This window comes from Semicossyphus pulcher, unplaced genomic scaffold, assembly GCF_022749685.1.
Source record: "Semicossyphus pulcher isolate SPU_LCO1_2020_fin unplaced genomic scaffold, fSemPul1.0.p SCAF_21, whole genome shotgun sequence".
NCBI classification, from domain to species: domain Eukaryota; kingdom Metazoa; phylum Chordata; class Actinopteri; order Labriformes; family Labridae; genus Semicossyphus; species Semicossyphus pulcher.
The window spans coordinates 814661-827256 of NW_027211695.1; the positions used below are offsets into that span (position 1 = coordinate 814661).

General features: G+C 46.6%; 3 protein-coding genes across 4 annotated transcripts; all 3 read left to right on the forward strand.

Annotated features, from left to right (window-relative positions):
• The first annotated feature begins 2221 nt into the window (after positions 1-2221).
• On the forward strand, positions 2222-3288 carry cth1 (cysteine three histidine 1). Its single transcript, XM_069672693.1, has 2 exons — positions 2222-2230; positions 2362-3288. Exons 1-2 carry the CDS (start codon positions 2222-2224, stop codon positions 3286-3288), a joined length of 936 nt encoding a protein of 311 aa, XP_069528794.1.
• Positions 3289-4575: 1287 nt separating this feature from the next.
• taf6l (TAF6-like RNA polymerase II, p300/CBP-associated factor (PCAF)-associated factor) lies at positions 4576-9344 on the forward strand. 2 transcript variants are annotated; one of them, XM_069672461.1, is made up of 12 exons: positions 4576-4681; positions 5195-5401; positions 5485-5571; positions 5652-5802; positions 5889-5939; positions 6151-6245; positions 6329-6403; positions 6555-6775; positions 7605-7737; positions 7925-8053; positions 8171-8667; positions 8742-9344. In XM_069672461.1, exons 2-12 carry the CDS (start codon positions 5255-5257, stop codon positions 9091-9093), a joined length of 1938 nt encoding a protein of 645 aa, XP_069528562.1. In that variant the 5' UTR covers positions 4576-4681; positions 5195-5254; the 3' UTR covers positions 9094-9344. The 2 variants fall into 2 exon arrangements, with proteins under 2 accessions (XP_069528562.1, XP_069528563.1); XM_069672462.1 differs by having other exon boundaries at positions 5233-5401.
• Positions 9345-9492: 148 nt separating this feature from the next.
• kcnk7 (potassium channel, subfamily K, member 7) lies at positions 9493-12106 on the forward strand. The gene is made up of 3 exons (XM_069672694.1): positions 9493-9838; positions 11058-11453; positions 11838-12106. The coding sequence occupies exons 1-3, from the start codon at positions 9493-9495 to the stop codon at positions 12104-12106; spliced, it is 1011 nt and encodes a 336-aa protein (XP_069528795.1).
• The last annotated feature ends 490 nt before the right edge of the window (positions 12107-12596 follow it).

Here is a 12596-nt window from a genome sequence, read left to right on the forward strand (position 1 = left end):
CTTTGGTCTGTGCACAATGTATCTTAGGTATGGTTATTTTTTACCTCCCTTTAATAATAATATATAACACCTTATTGTTTAATTCCAGTTAAATTCAAATCAAAGGTTTTATTGGTGAATTTTTAAATAAATAAAATGATAAAAAATATACACAAATAATCTTAGAAATACTCAAGATTAAACTAGAAATCTATGAAAATATAAAATATAGTATATTTTTAAAACTAAATGTAAATTAGACTTTGATTAATGTTTATTATTCCCCTTTCATTGAAGAGCTCACGTGTGTCTGTTTTCTGTTTGGAAGTACGTTACGCCTTTCATATAAAATGCGATCTATAATTAGACTTTGACAGACTTTGATTTTGAAAATATTTCACACTTCCGGCTCTAACAGTCGGATCAGCTTAAGGAAATATTTGTCTATTTGTGCTCCTGTGTTCTCATCAGACGGCTTTTAATTACGTTTGTTTTGACTTCTCCTTCCGACTGAGGTGTTAATGTCGACAAATCTCTAATGAAGTGAGAACATCCCCTTTAAGGATGTTTATTGGGACCTGCAGAAGATAAACATCCGCCAGCAGACAGAAAAATAGACCTTCAAAAACGATAATGCCAATTATCATTAAACAACATGAAAGTAGGTCATAGAAATAGTTTAACATTTGTATTTCAGGAAGAACTGTCTAAAAATAGCTTCACGTAGATACCTGGACGCTCACACCGCCGCACGTGGACCTGATTGGTGTTTGGAGACACACCTCTGGCACAGCCCTCGCGCACACCTGAAGCTCGTTTGAAGCGGAAGGCGCGAGCTTAAAAGCCGAACTGGGGGCACTTTCTGTTCGTGGTTCCAGCAGGGTCAGAGTCCGCGCCATCAGACTAACTCCCGTTTTCTTTTTCCCCGGTGAACTCGTGATTCTCAGAGCGGTTCGGAGGATTTCTCTGCGGGTCTCTCCTCCACAATCAACACCAACTCCTCTCCATCCGTCTGCACCATGTTCGAGGTGAGTTCACAGTGCTGCCCTTTAAAATGCAACTCGTCAGCTCGTTCAGCTTTCGTCACGGTGCGGTGTAAGTGGAGTATTCTTCGTTTGCAGCCTGGTTAACTCGAGTTACTTTGTAGGTTTAAGACTCTGAATTATCACCTACCTTGTTAAAAGTGATAAATATTTTCTGGTCTTTTTTGACAGCTGCAGACGTATGAGGATTTTATCTTGGACCTTCGGAAACCCGAAACCACAACTTTAAAAATTCAGACTTTTCTTTTTTTTTCTTAACCGGAAATCTATTTGCAGCCTGGTAAAGAATAATTAACGTATTTTAAACACAAGTCATCCAGCAATGTTGCAAAGATTTGGGAAGATTAACAACGTTATTAATATAATTTTAAATTTAATTGTTTAGACTGAGCGTAAAAACATCTTACAGAAGTTATCTAAATCGTCAATATGTTTTATTATAGACTGAAGAAACCCTCACCTAGAAACCGACTGAGAATAATGGTGATTTCCACTAATTATACTATAAAGTGTAAATTTAAGGCACTAATTACTCGTCACAAAGCTGCCATTTTTCTCTTTATAGTTGCTGTGTTGTCGGTTGCTAGTTATCTATAGTTGTTTCATGACTTGACAGAAAAATGATTAAAAAATTAACAACTTTTGCCTGAATTCCTACATGAGCTAATAACAGCTAATGTTGAATGAGGAGTTCAGCAGCTAATGTTAGCATTCAACAAGTCATTATGCTCAGTTTGAATGCTAACATTAGCTGCTGAAGTCCTCATTGCAAGTTGTATAAATGTAATCTGACAAATGTTAGCATTTCACTGCTTCATGGTCATCAACCACTACATGACAAGACTGGAAAAGCGTTCCTTTGAGTTCACTGACACAGGTTTTATGCTAATGTTAATTGTTCATTGTTAGCATTCAACCTTTCAGGTGATGCACAATACACTTGTAAAGGTGTTTCCATAATGCTAGCATATGTTAGCTTTTAAACAGTTGACTATCTTTTCCTAGCTGTGTTTAATCTTTAAATATATTTTGCTAATTATCTGGGAAGTGATAAAATAAAACTGTTAGCTTGCCTACGATTGTTCTGTACAACTTGTAACCTTAACGTAGCAGCTAACGTTAGCATCACTGGAACAAACGTGTGCTTTCTAATCGATCTAACTTTTGAGCTTCCACCATGACCCTGACATCTTAGGAAAATGGCCACCGTGAGAATACGGTTTAAATCCCATTTAGACACACATGAAGGTCTACAGTACTGTGAGAACACGGACATGTGTTAAAATAAAGTTCAGCGTTTGAGTCTTTGACTTATTTGACTTGTTTTATTTGTCTCCAGACCAGCAGCGATGACCTGTTCCTGCCTTCCTACCAAGACGAGGAGCTGGTGGACAACCTGCTCTCTGGCGAGGAGTCTGATGATGGCGGTCTCTCCCTGGCGAAGGCCCTGCTCCCCCTGGTGGAGTCCACCTCTCCCCCCCTCCCCTGGCTCTTCTCCACCCGCTACAAGACCGAGCTCTGCACCAGCTACTCCGCCACCGCCGTCTGCAAGTACGCCGAGCGCTGCCAGTTCGCCCACGGCCTCCATGAGCTGCACGTCCCCTTCCGCCACCCCAAGTACAAGACGGAGCTGTGCCGCAGCTACCACACCACCGGGTACTGTTACTATGGAAACCGCTGTCTGTTCGTGCACAGCCCGACAGAGCAGCGCCCCGCCCAGCGTCGCCGCAGGAACATCCCCTGCCGCACCTTCCGCTCCTTTGGCGTCTGCCCCTTTGGTACCCGCTGTAACTTCCTGCACGTCGAGGGCGGCAGTGTGGAGTCACCTGATGAAATCGAGGAGAAGACTCCGCCTCTTCCCAGCCCACAGCCCCGCCCACCGCCACAGAAGGAGTGGAAGCCACGTGGAGCGCTGTGCCGCACCTTCAGCTCCTTCGGGTTCTGCCTGTACGGAACACGCTGCCGCTTCCAGCACGGCCTCCCCAGCAAGATCAAACCCTCAGAGCAGACCCCGCCTCCTTACCCCTGCAGCTCAGGTCTACCCTCTCCCACCTCCCCCTTCCCCTCCACCTCTCCTAACTCCTCCACCTCCTCTTCCCCTCCGTCCACCTCCCCACTAGCCACCCCACCCGCAGAGGCCACGGCCCACAACGCCTTCACCTTCTCCAGCCAGCACCTGAGCGACCTGCTGCTGCCGCTCGCCCTGCACCTGCAGCAGCTGGAGAGCAGCAAGGCCACTGAGATCTGGGACAACCGGGCGCTCTGACCAGACCGAGTCAGAACCAGAACCACCAACAGCAGCACTGACACTCCTTTAATGTTTTTTTTTATTTTTTAAATCTTTTTTTGACTCGAGCGTGTAAACGGGACTCTTCACTGTTCAGGTGTGGATCAGGAGGTCTTTATCAAAGCGTCACATGGTTCTGGATGTTCTCCTGACAGCTGTAGCTATGAGTGTAATTTAATTTTTTAACTATTGTAAATACTTTATTATTGACCTGAGTTAATGAAATGTCTGAGCTCAGTATCATGAATAAACTCATTTTAAATCTCTAAACTTGTTGTTGTCAGATGTCTTTATTGGTTTCAGCAGTGTTTTTACTTTAGAGCTGCAGAATCACCAAATATATTTATCTGATCAGTGATGGTAACACTTCTTCTGATTCTGGCTTCTTGGATGTGAATATGTATTTTCTCGTCTTTTTCCTGTGAAGATTTTTAGTGACTGGGGTTATAACTGTAGTAAAGATTAGCTGAAAACAATGACTAAGTCTAAAGAGTAATGTTATCTCAAATTTAAAGTTGAAAAGATGCTGAATGCTGTTCTAATTCGTATTGGCACACAGTAATACAAAGTACAATGTGTAGTGCTTCTGGTACCTGTCCAGCCAGGGAAATGTACATTTAAATAAATGCAACGATTAAGGTAAAATATAGAAAAGGAATTGTGCATATAAAAATGGCATGTTAGTATTTCACGCTTATTGTCAACAAGAATGAAGGCCACATTCCCACCAGATAACAGACCTAAGAAATTGCACTTTAAATTCAAAATGATGGAGGGACAAGGAGCTGCAACAAATGCATCAAGAACTGGGAGGCCTTTAATTGTCAAATGAGTGGACAATCATCTACAACTAAAATGTGTCCAGTAGAGAAGGTATATTCTGCCGATCCTGACCTAATGTATGATCTAAAACACAGGAACAAAATGCTTTACAATAAAAATGGAAAAACTTATAAAAACACAAACACAGTAAGCTGTAAAATATAAAATCACTCTAATGGCTGTTTAAAGAAGGGAACATGGGGCAACAGAGGCTTTTCAGGGCCTTGAAGGTAGCATCATTAATGATATACTGTAGTCTAATGAATAAACTGTTTATATTTTCGTCAAATTAAAGTGTATAATGTCAAAAGTTATTTGATGGATTTAAAGCCACCTGTATTATTTATTTTCATCATGAAAGAAGCATATCAAACACGGTATCCGGTGCCGTCTTATTTTGGAAGGTTCACGGATGTCTTCCTGTTTCTTCCTCGCTAAGCTAACTTGACACTGATAATATAGCACTTATTGCTAGCACTTAGCTACGCTGATGTAAACTTTCCTACTAGTAGCAAATTAGAATGAGCCTTCGGCCGCTGTAGTTAAGAAGGTAAAGTATATTTTAAGTTTTAAACATTTAGCGTTTTAGCATGTTCTCTGCCGTTCTTACAGCTTGCTATTAGCATCCTATGTGTTTGTAGCTAACTTAGCTACAACCGGTAACGTCAATGGCTCAACCTGGTAACGTAATTTATCGACCTCACACTCTGTAATACTTTTAACTAAATAATAAAGCAGCAGACTTTGTATTTTCAACACAATGGCAAAATAATAATTCCCCCTTTGGTCACTTTTACGTTGTTTGTTTCAGCGGATAGACGGACCCGGATTTTATTTTGTTAGCATGCAAGCCAGCGATTCCGCGCTTGCGCATATGTTCAAAAATAACAGCTAACCAAACCCCATTGAAAAATGTGCTAATCGAAACATCATTTGATATTTTCACTGACTCTATTACTGATGCAACAGATGTCAGTGTAAGATTTAAGAGGCTGGCTGTAGCCGCGTTGTTTTTAGTCTTAACTCTGTCTTAAGAGCCTAATTGTCTTGTAAACTGTCACAGGTAGCAGGTGTTGACGTAAGGTGCTCCTTTCACTCCAGTTTCTGAGTGGTCCCCGTGAGCATGGCGGACCGGGAGGAGCGCCGCTTCGCCGAGGTCTCCCGGGACTCTGTCAAACTCATGGCCGAGAGTGCAGGCGTGGAGCTGGGGGACGATGTGGCCGCTCTGCTGGCTGAGGACGTGTGTTACCGGCTCAGGGAGGCAGCTCAGGTCAGTGCTGGACTGATGGATGAAACATTGAAGTGTGTTATTAGACATGTTGTGTTCATGTTGTGTTGTTTGGACCCACACAGAGCAGCTCTCAGTTTATGAGACACGCCAAGAGGAGGAAGCTGACAGTGGAGGACTTTAACAGAGCTCTGCGCTGGAGCAACGTGGAGGTGAGAGAAGAGCGATTGCCTCTTCAGTCTGTGTGATAAGTCTATAGAGATCACGGCCTTCATCTCTGTGTTTCCATCAGGCTGTTTGTGGCTACGGGGCTCAGGATGCTCTTCCTTTCCGCTCGGTGAAAGAAGGAGAGCTTTTCTTCGTGGAGGATCGGGACATTAACCTGGTGGAGCTCGCTCTGGCCACCAACATCCCCAAAGGCTGTGCTGAGACGATGGTGCGAGGTGAGACCCGCTGCACCGTCAGAAACATTTAGCTCATGGATCAGGTAGCTTTGGTAATAGTCTCTCCTGTTTTCTGCTTGTGTCAGTGAACGTGTCGTACCTGGATGGCAAAGGGAACCTGGAGCCTCAGGGGACAGGTGAGACTCAGACACAGTATGATTTGCAGAGTCATCACACATCTGTCTTCTCTTTATTTTCAAGTGTACGAGAGTGAAAATCTAATGCTAATCTGCAACTCTTATCTCTATTAAAATAGAGATGTTTGTTTGTGTTCAGTATAATGATGTTTGAAAGAGTAACACCTGTTTAGGAAGCAGATCTCCGCCTGTGATTCTCATCTTGTCTCAGTTCCCTCAGCGGTGCAGACTCTGTCAGACGACCTGCTGAAGTACTACCAGCAGATCACACGAGCCATCCTGGGCGAGGACCCGCACCTCATGAAGGTAAACACCTGCTGAACAGTTAAACGCTCTCTGAAGCTAAACATCGTACTCACTCTGATACTTACCCTCTGTGTGTGTCTCAGGTGGCTCTGCTGGACCTCCAGTCCAACTCAAAGATCGCCGCTCTCCTGCCCTACTTCGTCTATGTCATCAGCGGGGTGCGTTTGATTTTGAGCCTGACATCTTGTGTGGACACTTTGATTGTTTTATGTTTAATTTAATTTAACCTTTATTTAGCAGGAATGTTCCTCCTGTCTCCTCCTTCCTCCGTCTCTCCTGTAGTTGACCGTCCTTGTTGTTTCCGTGCAGGTGAAGTCGGTGAGTCACGACCTGGAGCAGCTCAACAGGCTCCTCCACATGGTGAAGAGTCTGGTCCAGAACCCGTACCTGTACCTGGGCTCGTACGTGCGCAGCCTGGTGTCCAGTGTGATGTACTGCATCCTGGAGCCGCTGGCCGCCTCCATCAACCCGCTCAACGACCACTGGACGCTCAGAGACTACGCCGCGCTGCTGCTCAGCCACATCTTCTGGTCAGAGAATCACAGTGTGTTCAAAGGGTTCAATCACTGTGTGATCATCTCACACAGTGATTGATTTATTTAGTCTGAGAGGATTTGCTGCGTTTCTCTGTCTGAGTTTACAGTTTTTAGTCTATTTTGGTGTTTGGACTAAATAAGACATTTTTTATGACTTCTGGCAAATTCTCTTGAACATTTTCTGATATTTTATGTAAAAAAAAAGATCAATTGTTAAGACAAATCAATCACCTGATTACTGGATGGATAATTTTCTGCTAAAGCTAGTCCAATCTCTCTAATCCAAGGCTAGCTTGAAAACGTGGTTTGCTAAGATGCTTTTTTAACTAGAAACAGCCTTTACGCTGCTCTTTTCACAGCCACCAGACTCCATTGAAAAAACTAATATTTTTACCTCACAGAACACAGAAGGTGTTGGTCTGCTGCTCACTCGATTGGTTCATTGTTTTGTGTTATATTGTGGCTATGATGTTTGAAATGTTTCGTCCAAATCCCCCCAAAATATTTTTATAAAACAAACAAACAAAACAACAGAGGCAGCAGCAGACCAGCAGCAGACCAGCAGCTCCTGTGTTCTGTGCTGTAAAATGAGTGTTTTTCTGAACGGAGTCTGGTGTGTGTGCAGAGAGCGATGTAACGTCTGTTTGTGGTTAAAACAATCATCTTCCTCTGTAACAAAAAGGTCTATCTCTGTAGGGATCCTTAGAATGACTCTTAGACCTGACCTGTTAATCTTTCAGACCCCAAATATATAAAAATGAGTCCTTTAATTAGTTTGAAACTCTAACCTTCGCTCTCCTTGTAACTCTGTGTTTCTCTGCAGGACTCATGGTGATCTGGTGAGTGGTCTCTACCATCAGATCCTTCTGTCGCTCCAGAAGGTTCTGTCTGACCCGGTGAGGCCGCTCTGCTCACACTATGGAGCCGTGGTCGGGCTTCATGCTCTGGGGTGGAAGGTACGATCACTGCCTCCGTCAAATAATGTCACGTTAAATATCTTTGGTGCATCATTTTACTGCACGAAATCTAATGAAAAATACTGAGTGTCTCTGGAAGCCGTGAGCCTGCTTTCATGCAAACCTGCTGTTTGTGTCTCCACTTCTCGTTAGTCATCTTTATAACAACAATCTGTTTTATTCCCAGGCTGTAGAGCGAGTCCTCTTCCCTCACCTTCCTGCGTACTGGGCCAACCTGCAGGCGGTCCTGGACGATTACTCTGTTTCTAACGGGCAGGTGAAAGCAGACGGACATAAAGTCTATGGAGCCATCCTGGTCAGTAACAGTGCTGTCAGCCCTGACGTCCTTTACACTGTCATTAAAGCAAACATGAATCCTCACCTTCAGATGCTGAAAGAGATTCACATAACAGTTCCCCTGTGTGTCCTGCAGGTGGCCGTGGAGCGTCTGCTGAAGATGAAGGCTCTGTCTCTGTCTCAGCCTGCTGAAGGGGGGGCGGGGGGTCAGCCGGGCTCTGTGGTGGGGGGTCTGGGTTACAGGGTGAGCTCCCCCGGCCTCAGCCCCCCTCCAGAGCCCCTCTCAGAGGCGGCCCTGGGCATCGCCAGCCACCTGCAGGCGGGCGGCGCCGGCTGTCCCTGGGAGGAGTGGACCCCCGTCCCCCTCCCTGACATGTACTGCGAGCTGTACTCCTTCTTTGGAGACAGTCTGGCGGTCCGGTTCAGCACCGGGCCGGGGTTCGGCAGCTACCCTCCCTGCCCCCCGACCCAGCTCAGTGACACCAGGAAGGAGCCGCCAGGCCCCGCCTCCAACCCGGACACCACCCGGAAGATGCCGCAGCTGACCGCCAACCTGAACATCAGCCCGAGGCAGGACGGGAGTCCTCGCACAGACCCGCCCCCGCCCAGCCTCGCTGCCACCGGGTCAGGAAGGTAAAGAAAAGCATCAAACTCTTTTACATCAAACTTTTCGTCCTGAATGTCGCTGACTTCCTTTCCTCCGTCAGGTCTCTGGCTCGCTCCTCCTCCTCCTCCTCCTCCTCCTCTGTGCAGCGCTCCAGATCCTCCTCCTCTCGCTCAGGTCAGCGCTCAGCCGGTCTGTCTCGTGATGTTTTCCCCAAATCTCGCTTCACCTCCCCTCAGACGGGGCTTCCGGCCTTCTCCTTCCTCATCAACGGGCGACAGATGGGGCGTCGCTGTCAAGGCCGCCGTCCTTTCCAGACGACCTTTGTCCCGACCCCGCCTCTCTCTGCCGTCCCACCTCGAGCCTACGCCCACAAGCTGCCCGTCATCGGCAGGGTGGGGAAACCAGTACGCCGCTGGGCATGTTCTCATTACTCCCTTCATCTGCCGCTCTAGAGGAGGACAGAGACTACAGGCAGCTTTAACTGCTGCAGACTTTAACACGCGCACAGGGACACGCTTCACCTCGAGCTGTCAGTCGGTCTCTTGAGATTATATTTTTCTAGTTTATAGTTTAAAGCGGAAGGATTCTGTTCTATGTAAACGTCTGACTCTGGCACCTCCCATCACAAGTATCAGAACCCCAGAGAGTTTGACGTCTTGTACAGATCTGATGTTTCTCTAAATAATAAAACTCTGTTGTTGTTTTGAAACGTGTGTTTGATGTTTCTGACTCCAGCAGCTCGTACGACTCTGAACTGTTAAACCGATCCGTGTGTGATCTGCTCCTGCTGTAAATATTTAAACGCCTCCTCGCTCCCGGTCTCTGGTTTCAGTCTGCAGCCACGTCCAGCGATGGCCCGGCCGCTCTCCTCTATGGGACTCCTCCTCAGGGTCAACGCCTTCCCCTGCCTGCTCCTCCTCTACCTCCTCTTCATCCTGCTGGGAGCCGTGGTGTTCTCGGCCGTGGAGGAGCCGGTGGAGAGGGAGCTGAGGGCCGAGGTGGAGGAGGTGTGGAGCTCCTTCCTGCGGGAGAACCCGTGTGTGGAGGAGGGGAGGCTGAGGGAGGTGCTGAGGAGAGCTCTGTCTGCTCACCACAGTGATGTTCCTGTGCTGAAGGAGGAGGAGGAGGAGGAGGAGGAGACGCGTCGCGGTTTCACTTCATCACTTTACTTTGTCATCGTCACGCTCACCACCATGGGTAAGATAAAGAAATATGTTGACATTTAGAATACAACAAGGAAGCTTCATTATGAGAGGAAGACGAGGAGGAAGAACTCTGGTTAGACGTTAGAGGATGAGAAAGAGAGTTAGGAAATCAACCTGACAAACAAAAGAATGAAAGAGGAGGAAGTTTGGTTTATAACGGCTCTTAAACAATCTGACGGCTGCTAACAGAACGGACTTCCTGTATCGTTCATGCACACAGACAGATGTAGAACCTCCATAGACGGCTCAGAATCAGGTCATAGTGGTGCTTCATCAGCCTTTGTCCAACTACCTTGATCTGAAATGATAATCTGCAAGATTTTCATTTCAATAAATGACTGGGTGTCTGTGGTGACGCCCAGTTAGTGACGCGTTTTCCATCAGCCAGCAGTGGTTGGTCTGCCAGAGAGGGTAGGCGGAGCTAAGCGGCTGCTTTTCCGCTCTCTGCAAGTGTTGTGAGTAAACAGTAATCTACTATGGCTGAACAAACAAAGAAAAGATGGATGACTACAGATACAACTTCAACAAGAAGTGAAAATCCAAAGAAGAAGAAACAAACTCGACGCTCAGATGAAGCAAACAGTCTGAAAAGGAAAGCGACCTTTAATGTGACAAAAACTAAGTAATTAATTATTGATTTTAGGAAAAACTGTTTTAAATCCAAAGCCAGCGTAACTCATGGAGACGGTGTCCAAATAAAAAAGTATCTCTCTGTTTGACTCTCAACTGAACAACAAAGACTCCTTTAGTGTCTCTGAGAACATTTTATGGAGCTTTTATCTTTTATTGAAAGTCTTTTAACTTTTCCTTCATCTGCTGGTTTAGTGGACTGTCTGTGAAGGACAAGAACGGCCCTGTAAATAGAAATAGAAAACAGTATAGGGCCAAGAATTGACCCCTGGGGGACACCACATGAAAGGGGGGCTGTGGAAGAGAGACGTCTGAACCCAAGAACTCTTTTGTTCCTTCTGCTATCAGGCTGTTAGTCGCTGACAAAATATAAAGATGAAAGGGAAATGTGTGAATAGATATCTGGAGGTGAAATACGTACGTATCGAACTATTAGATTCCCACCTAAAATGTAGGAAGCATTTTAGAACGGTGAAAGACACAAAAGGAAACTTACATCACTGTTTCATTCAAACTCTTTAGTGTCTCTCTCTCTCTCTCTCTCTCTCTCTCTCCCTCTCTATCTCTCTCTCCTTCCTCAGGTTCCGACTCTTACACTCCCAAATCAGACGAGGCTAAACTCTTCTGCATCTTCTACTGCACCCTGGGGATCCCCCTCACCCTCTTCCTCCTCACCCTCCTCTCTAAACTCCTCCTCCCCGTCCTCACCCACGCTCCTGTCCACCACCTGCACACTCTCTGGGGTCTGCCTCACACCCAGGCCGCCCTCCTCCACGCCGGCCTCCTCTCGGCGCTCGTCCTCTGCCTCCTCTTCCTCCTCCCCGCCCTCGTTGTCTGCGTGCTGGAGCCCGGCTGGAGCTTCCTGGACGCCCTCTTCTTCTGCTTCCTCGTCCTGAGCACCGTCGGGCAGGGAGGAGACGCTCTGGGGAGGAGCTGGAGTCCAGGAGCCAAAGAGACGCTGGAGCTGCTCACCACATGTGAGTGATGGACAACGTGATGTGTCGCTGTGGTGGAGGAAGCTTTTAAATTAAAGAGAGAGATGTGTAAGAAGGTTAAAGGTCACCATTTTATGTAAAGGGAAACATACACGTGCTTAATTATGTTCCATGTGCAGGCTGTTATGTATGTCTGCTCCTCTAATCAATGTTCTACATCTTAACAAACATGACATTAGAGTCTGATCCACTTCCTGTCCAGCAGCAGTGAAGAAGCTTTGCACACGATCAGAAGCTGTCACAGTCTGCTGCTGGCTGAAAGTGGAGCGTGTAGCAGCTAACGAGGCAGCGAACACAAAGAGTTAATGTCAGACTCACATTTATACATCGACCTGAATCACAACTTTAATATGCATCTCCCCTCAGGTTACCTGGTGGTGGGTCTGGTGGTGCTCATCACCTTTAAGGACACGGTCCTGCAGGTTCCTCAGGTGTGTGCGGCGCTGAGGCTGCTCTCTGGTCCTCAGTACGCGGAGCTGGAAGGCTTCCACCTGAATGAACTGACGGTGAGTGACTGTGAGGAGGAGCCCCAGTACTCCCAGTCCATCTGCACCATCTCCTCCACCCCCCTGCAGCTGCTGAGCCCTCCATCAGAGCAGCCGGCCGCTGACGCAGACCAACACAGAACCAGCTGAGCCTTTCCAACAGGACAGTGTGTGGTTCCTCATGTCGTCACTTCCTGTGTAACCTCTCTAAGCTGTGATCTCAAGTGTTTCCTGAAGCTGATCTTTGTGTGAACCTGCAGATTAAAGCTGCAGCAGAGCTTCGGCTAAAATAAAACGTCGTTGTCTCTTGACTTCAGACACTTCTCTGCCGCGTCTCTGGGGTTAGAATAAAAAGGGTTCTGATTGAACAGGCAGCAGGTACAAGACTGACCACAAGGTGTCACAACTGACTCATGTACAGCTGCAGCCAAGGTCCCTCACCTCCCTCTTAAAGGGGACATATCTTTAAAGGGATATTCTCTTTTCATGTTCACAGTGAAAAAGTGAAAACTGCATAATTCTGTGTTTTTCCGGAACAACATGTTTAAAGAGGTCGCCTCTGAAACGGGCCGTTCAGAACAGCTGCAGGTTTCTACGTTGAACCTGTGGCTGAAATCGCTTGTTGTCAAGTTGTTGTCGA

Bases quoted from the DNA above. Each gene is read 5' to 3' on its own strand.
- kcnk7 (XM_069672694.1), top strand. From the start codon at position 9,493: ATGGCCCGGCCGCTCTCCTCTATGGGACTCCTCCTCAGGGTCAACGCC. The intron at 9,839-11,057 runs GTAAGATAAAGA...CTCCTTCCTCAG, and splicing joins CGTCACGCTCACCACCATGG to GTTCCGACTCTTACACTCCC. The intron at 11,454-11,837 runs GTGAGTGATGGA...ATCTCCCCTCAG, and splicing joins GCTGGAGCTGCTCACCACAT to GTTACCTGGTGGTGGGTCTG.
- taf6l (XM_069672461.1), top strand. From the start codon at position 5,255: ATGGCGGACCGGGAGGAGCGCCGCTTCGCCGAGGTCTCCCGGGACTCT. The intron at 7,738-7,924 runs GTACGATCACTG...TTTTATTCCCAG, and splicing joins TTCATGCTCTGGGGTGGAAG to GCTGTAGAGCGAGTCCTCTT. The intron at 8,054-8,170 runs GTCAGTAACAGT...TGTGTCCTGCAG, and splicing joins AAGTCTATGGAGCCATCCTG to GTGGCCGTGGAGCGTCTGCT.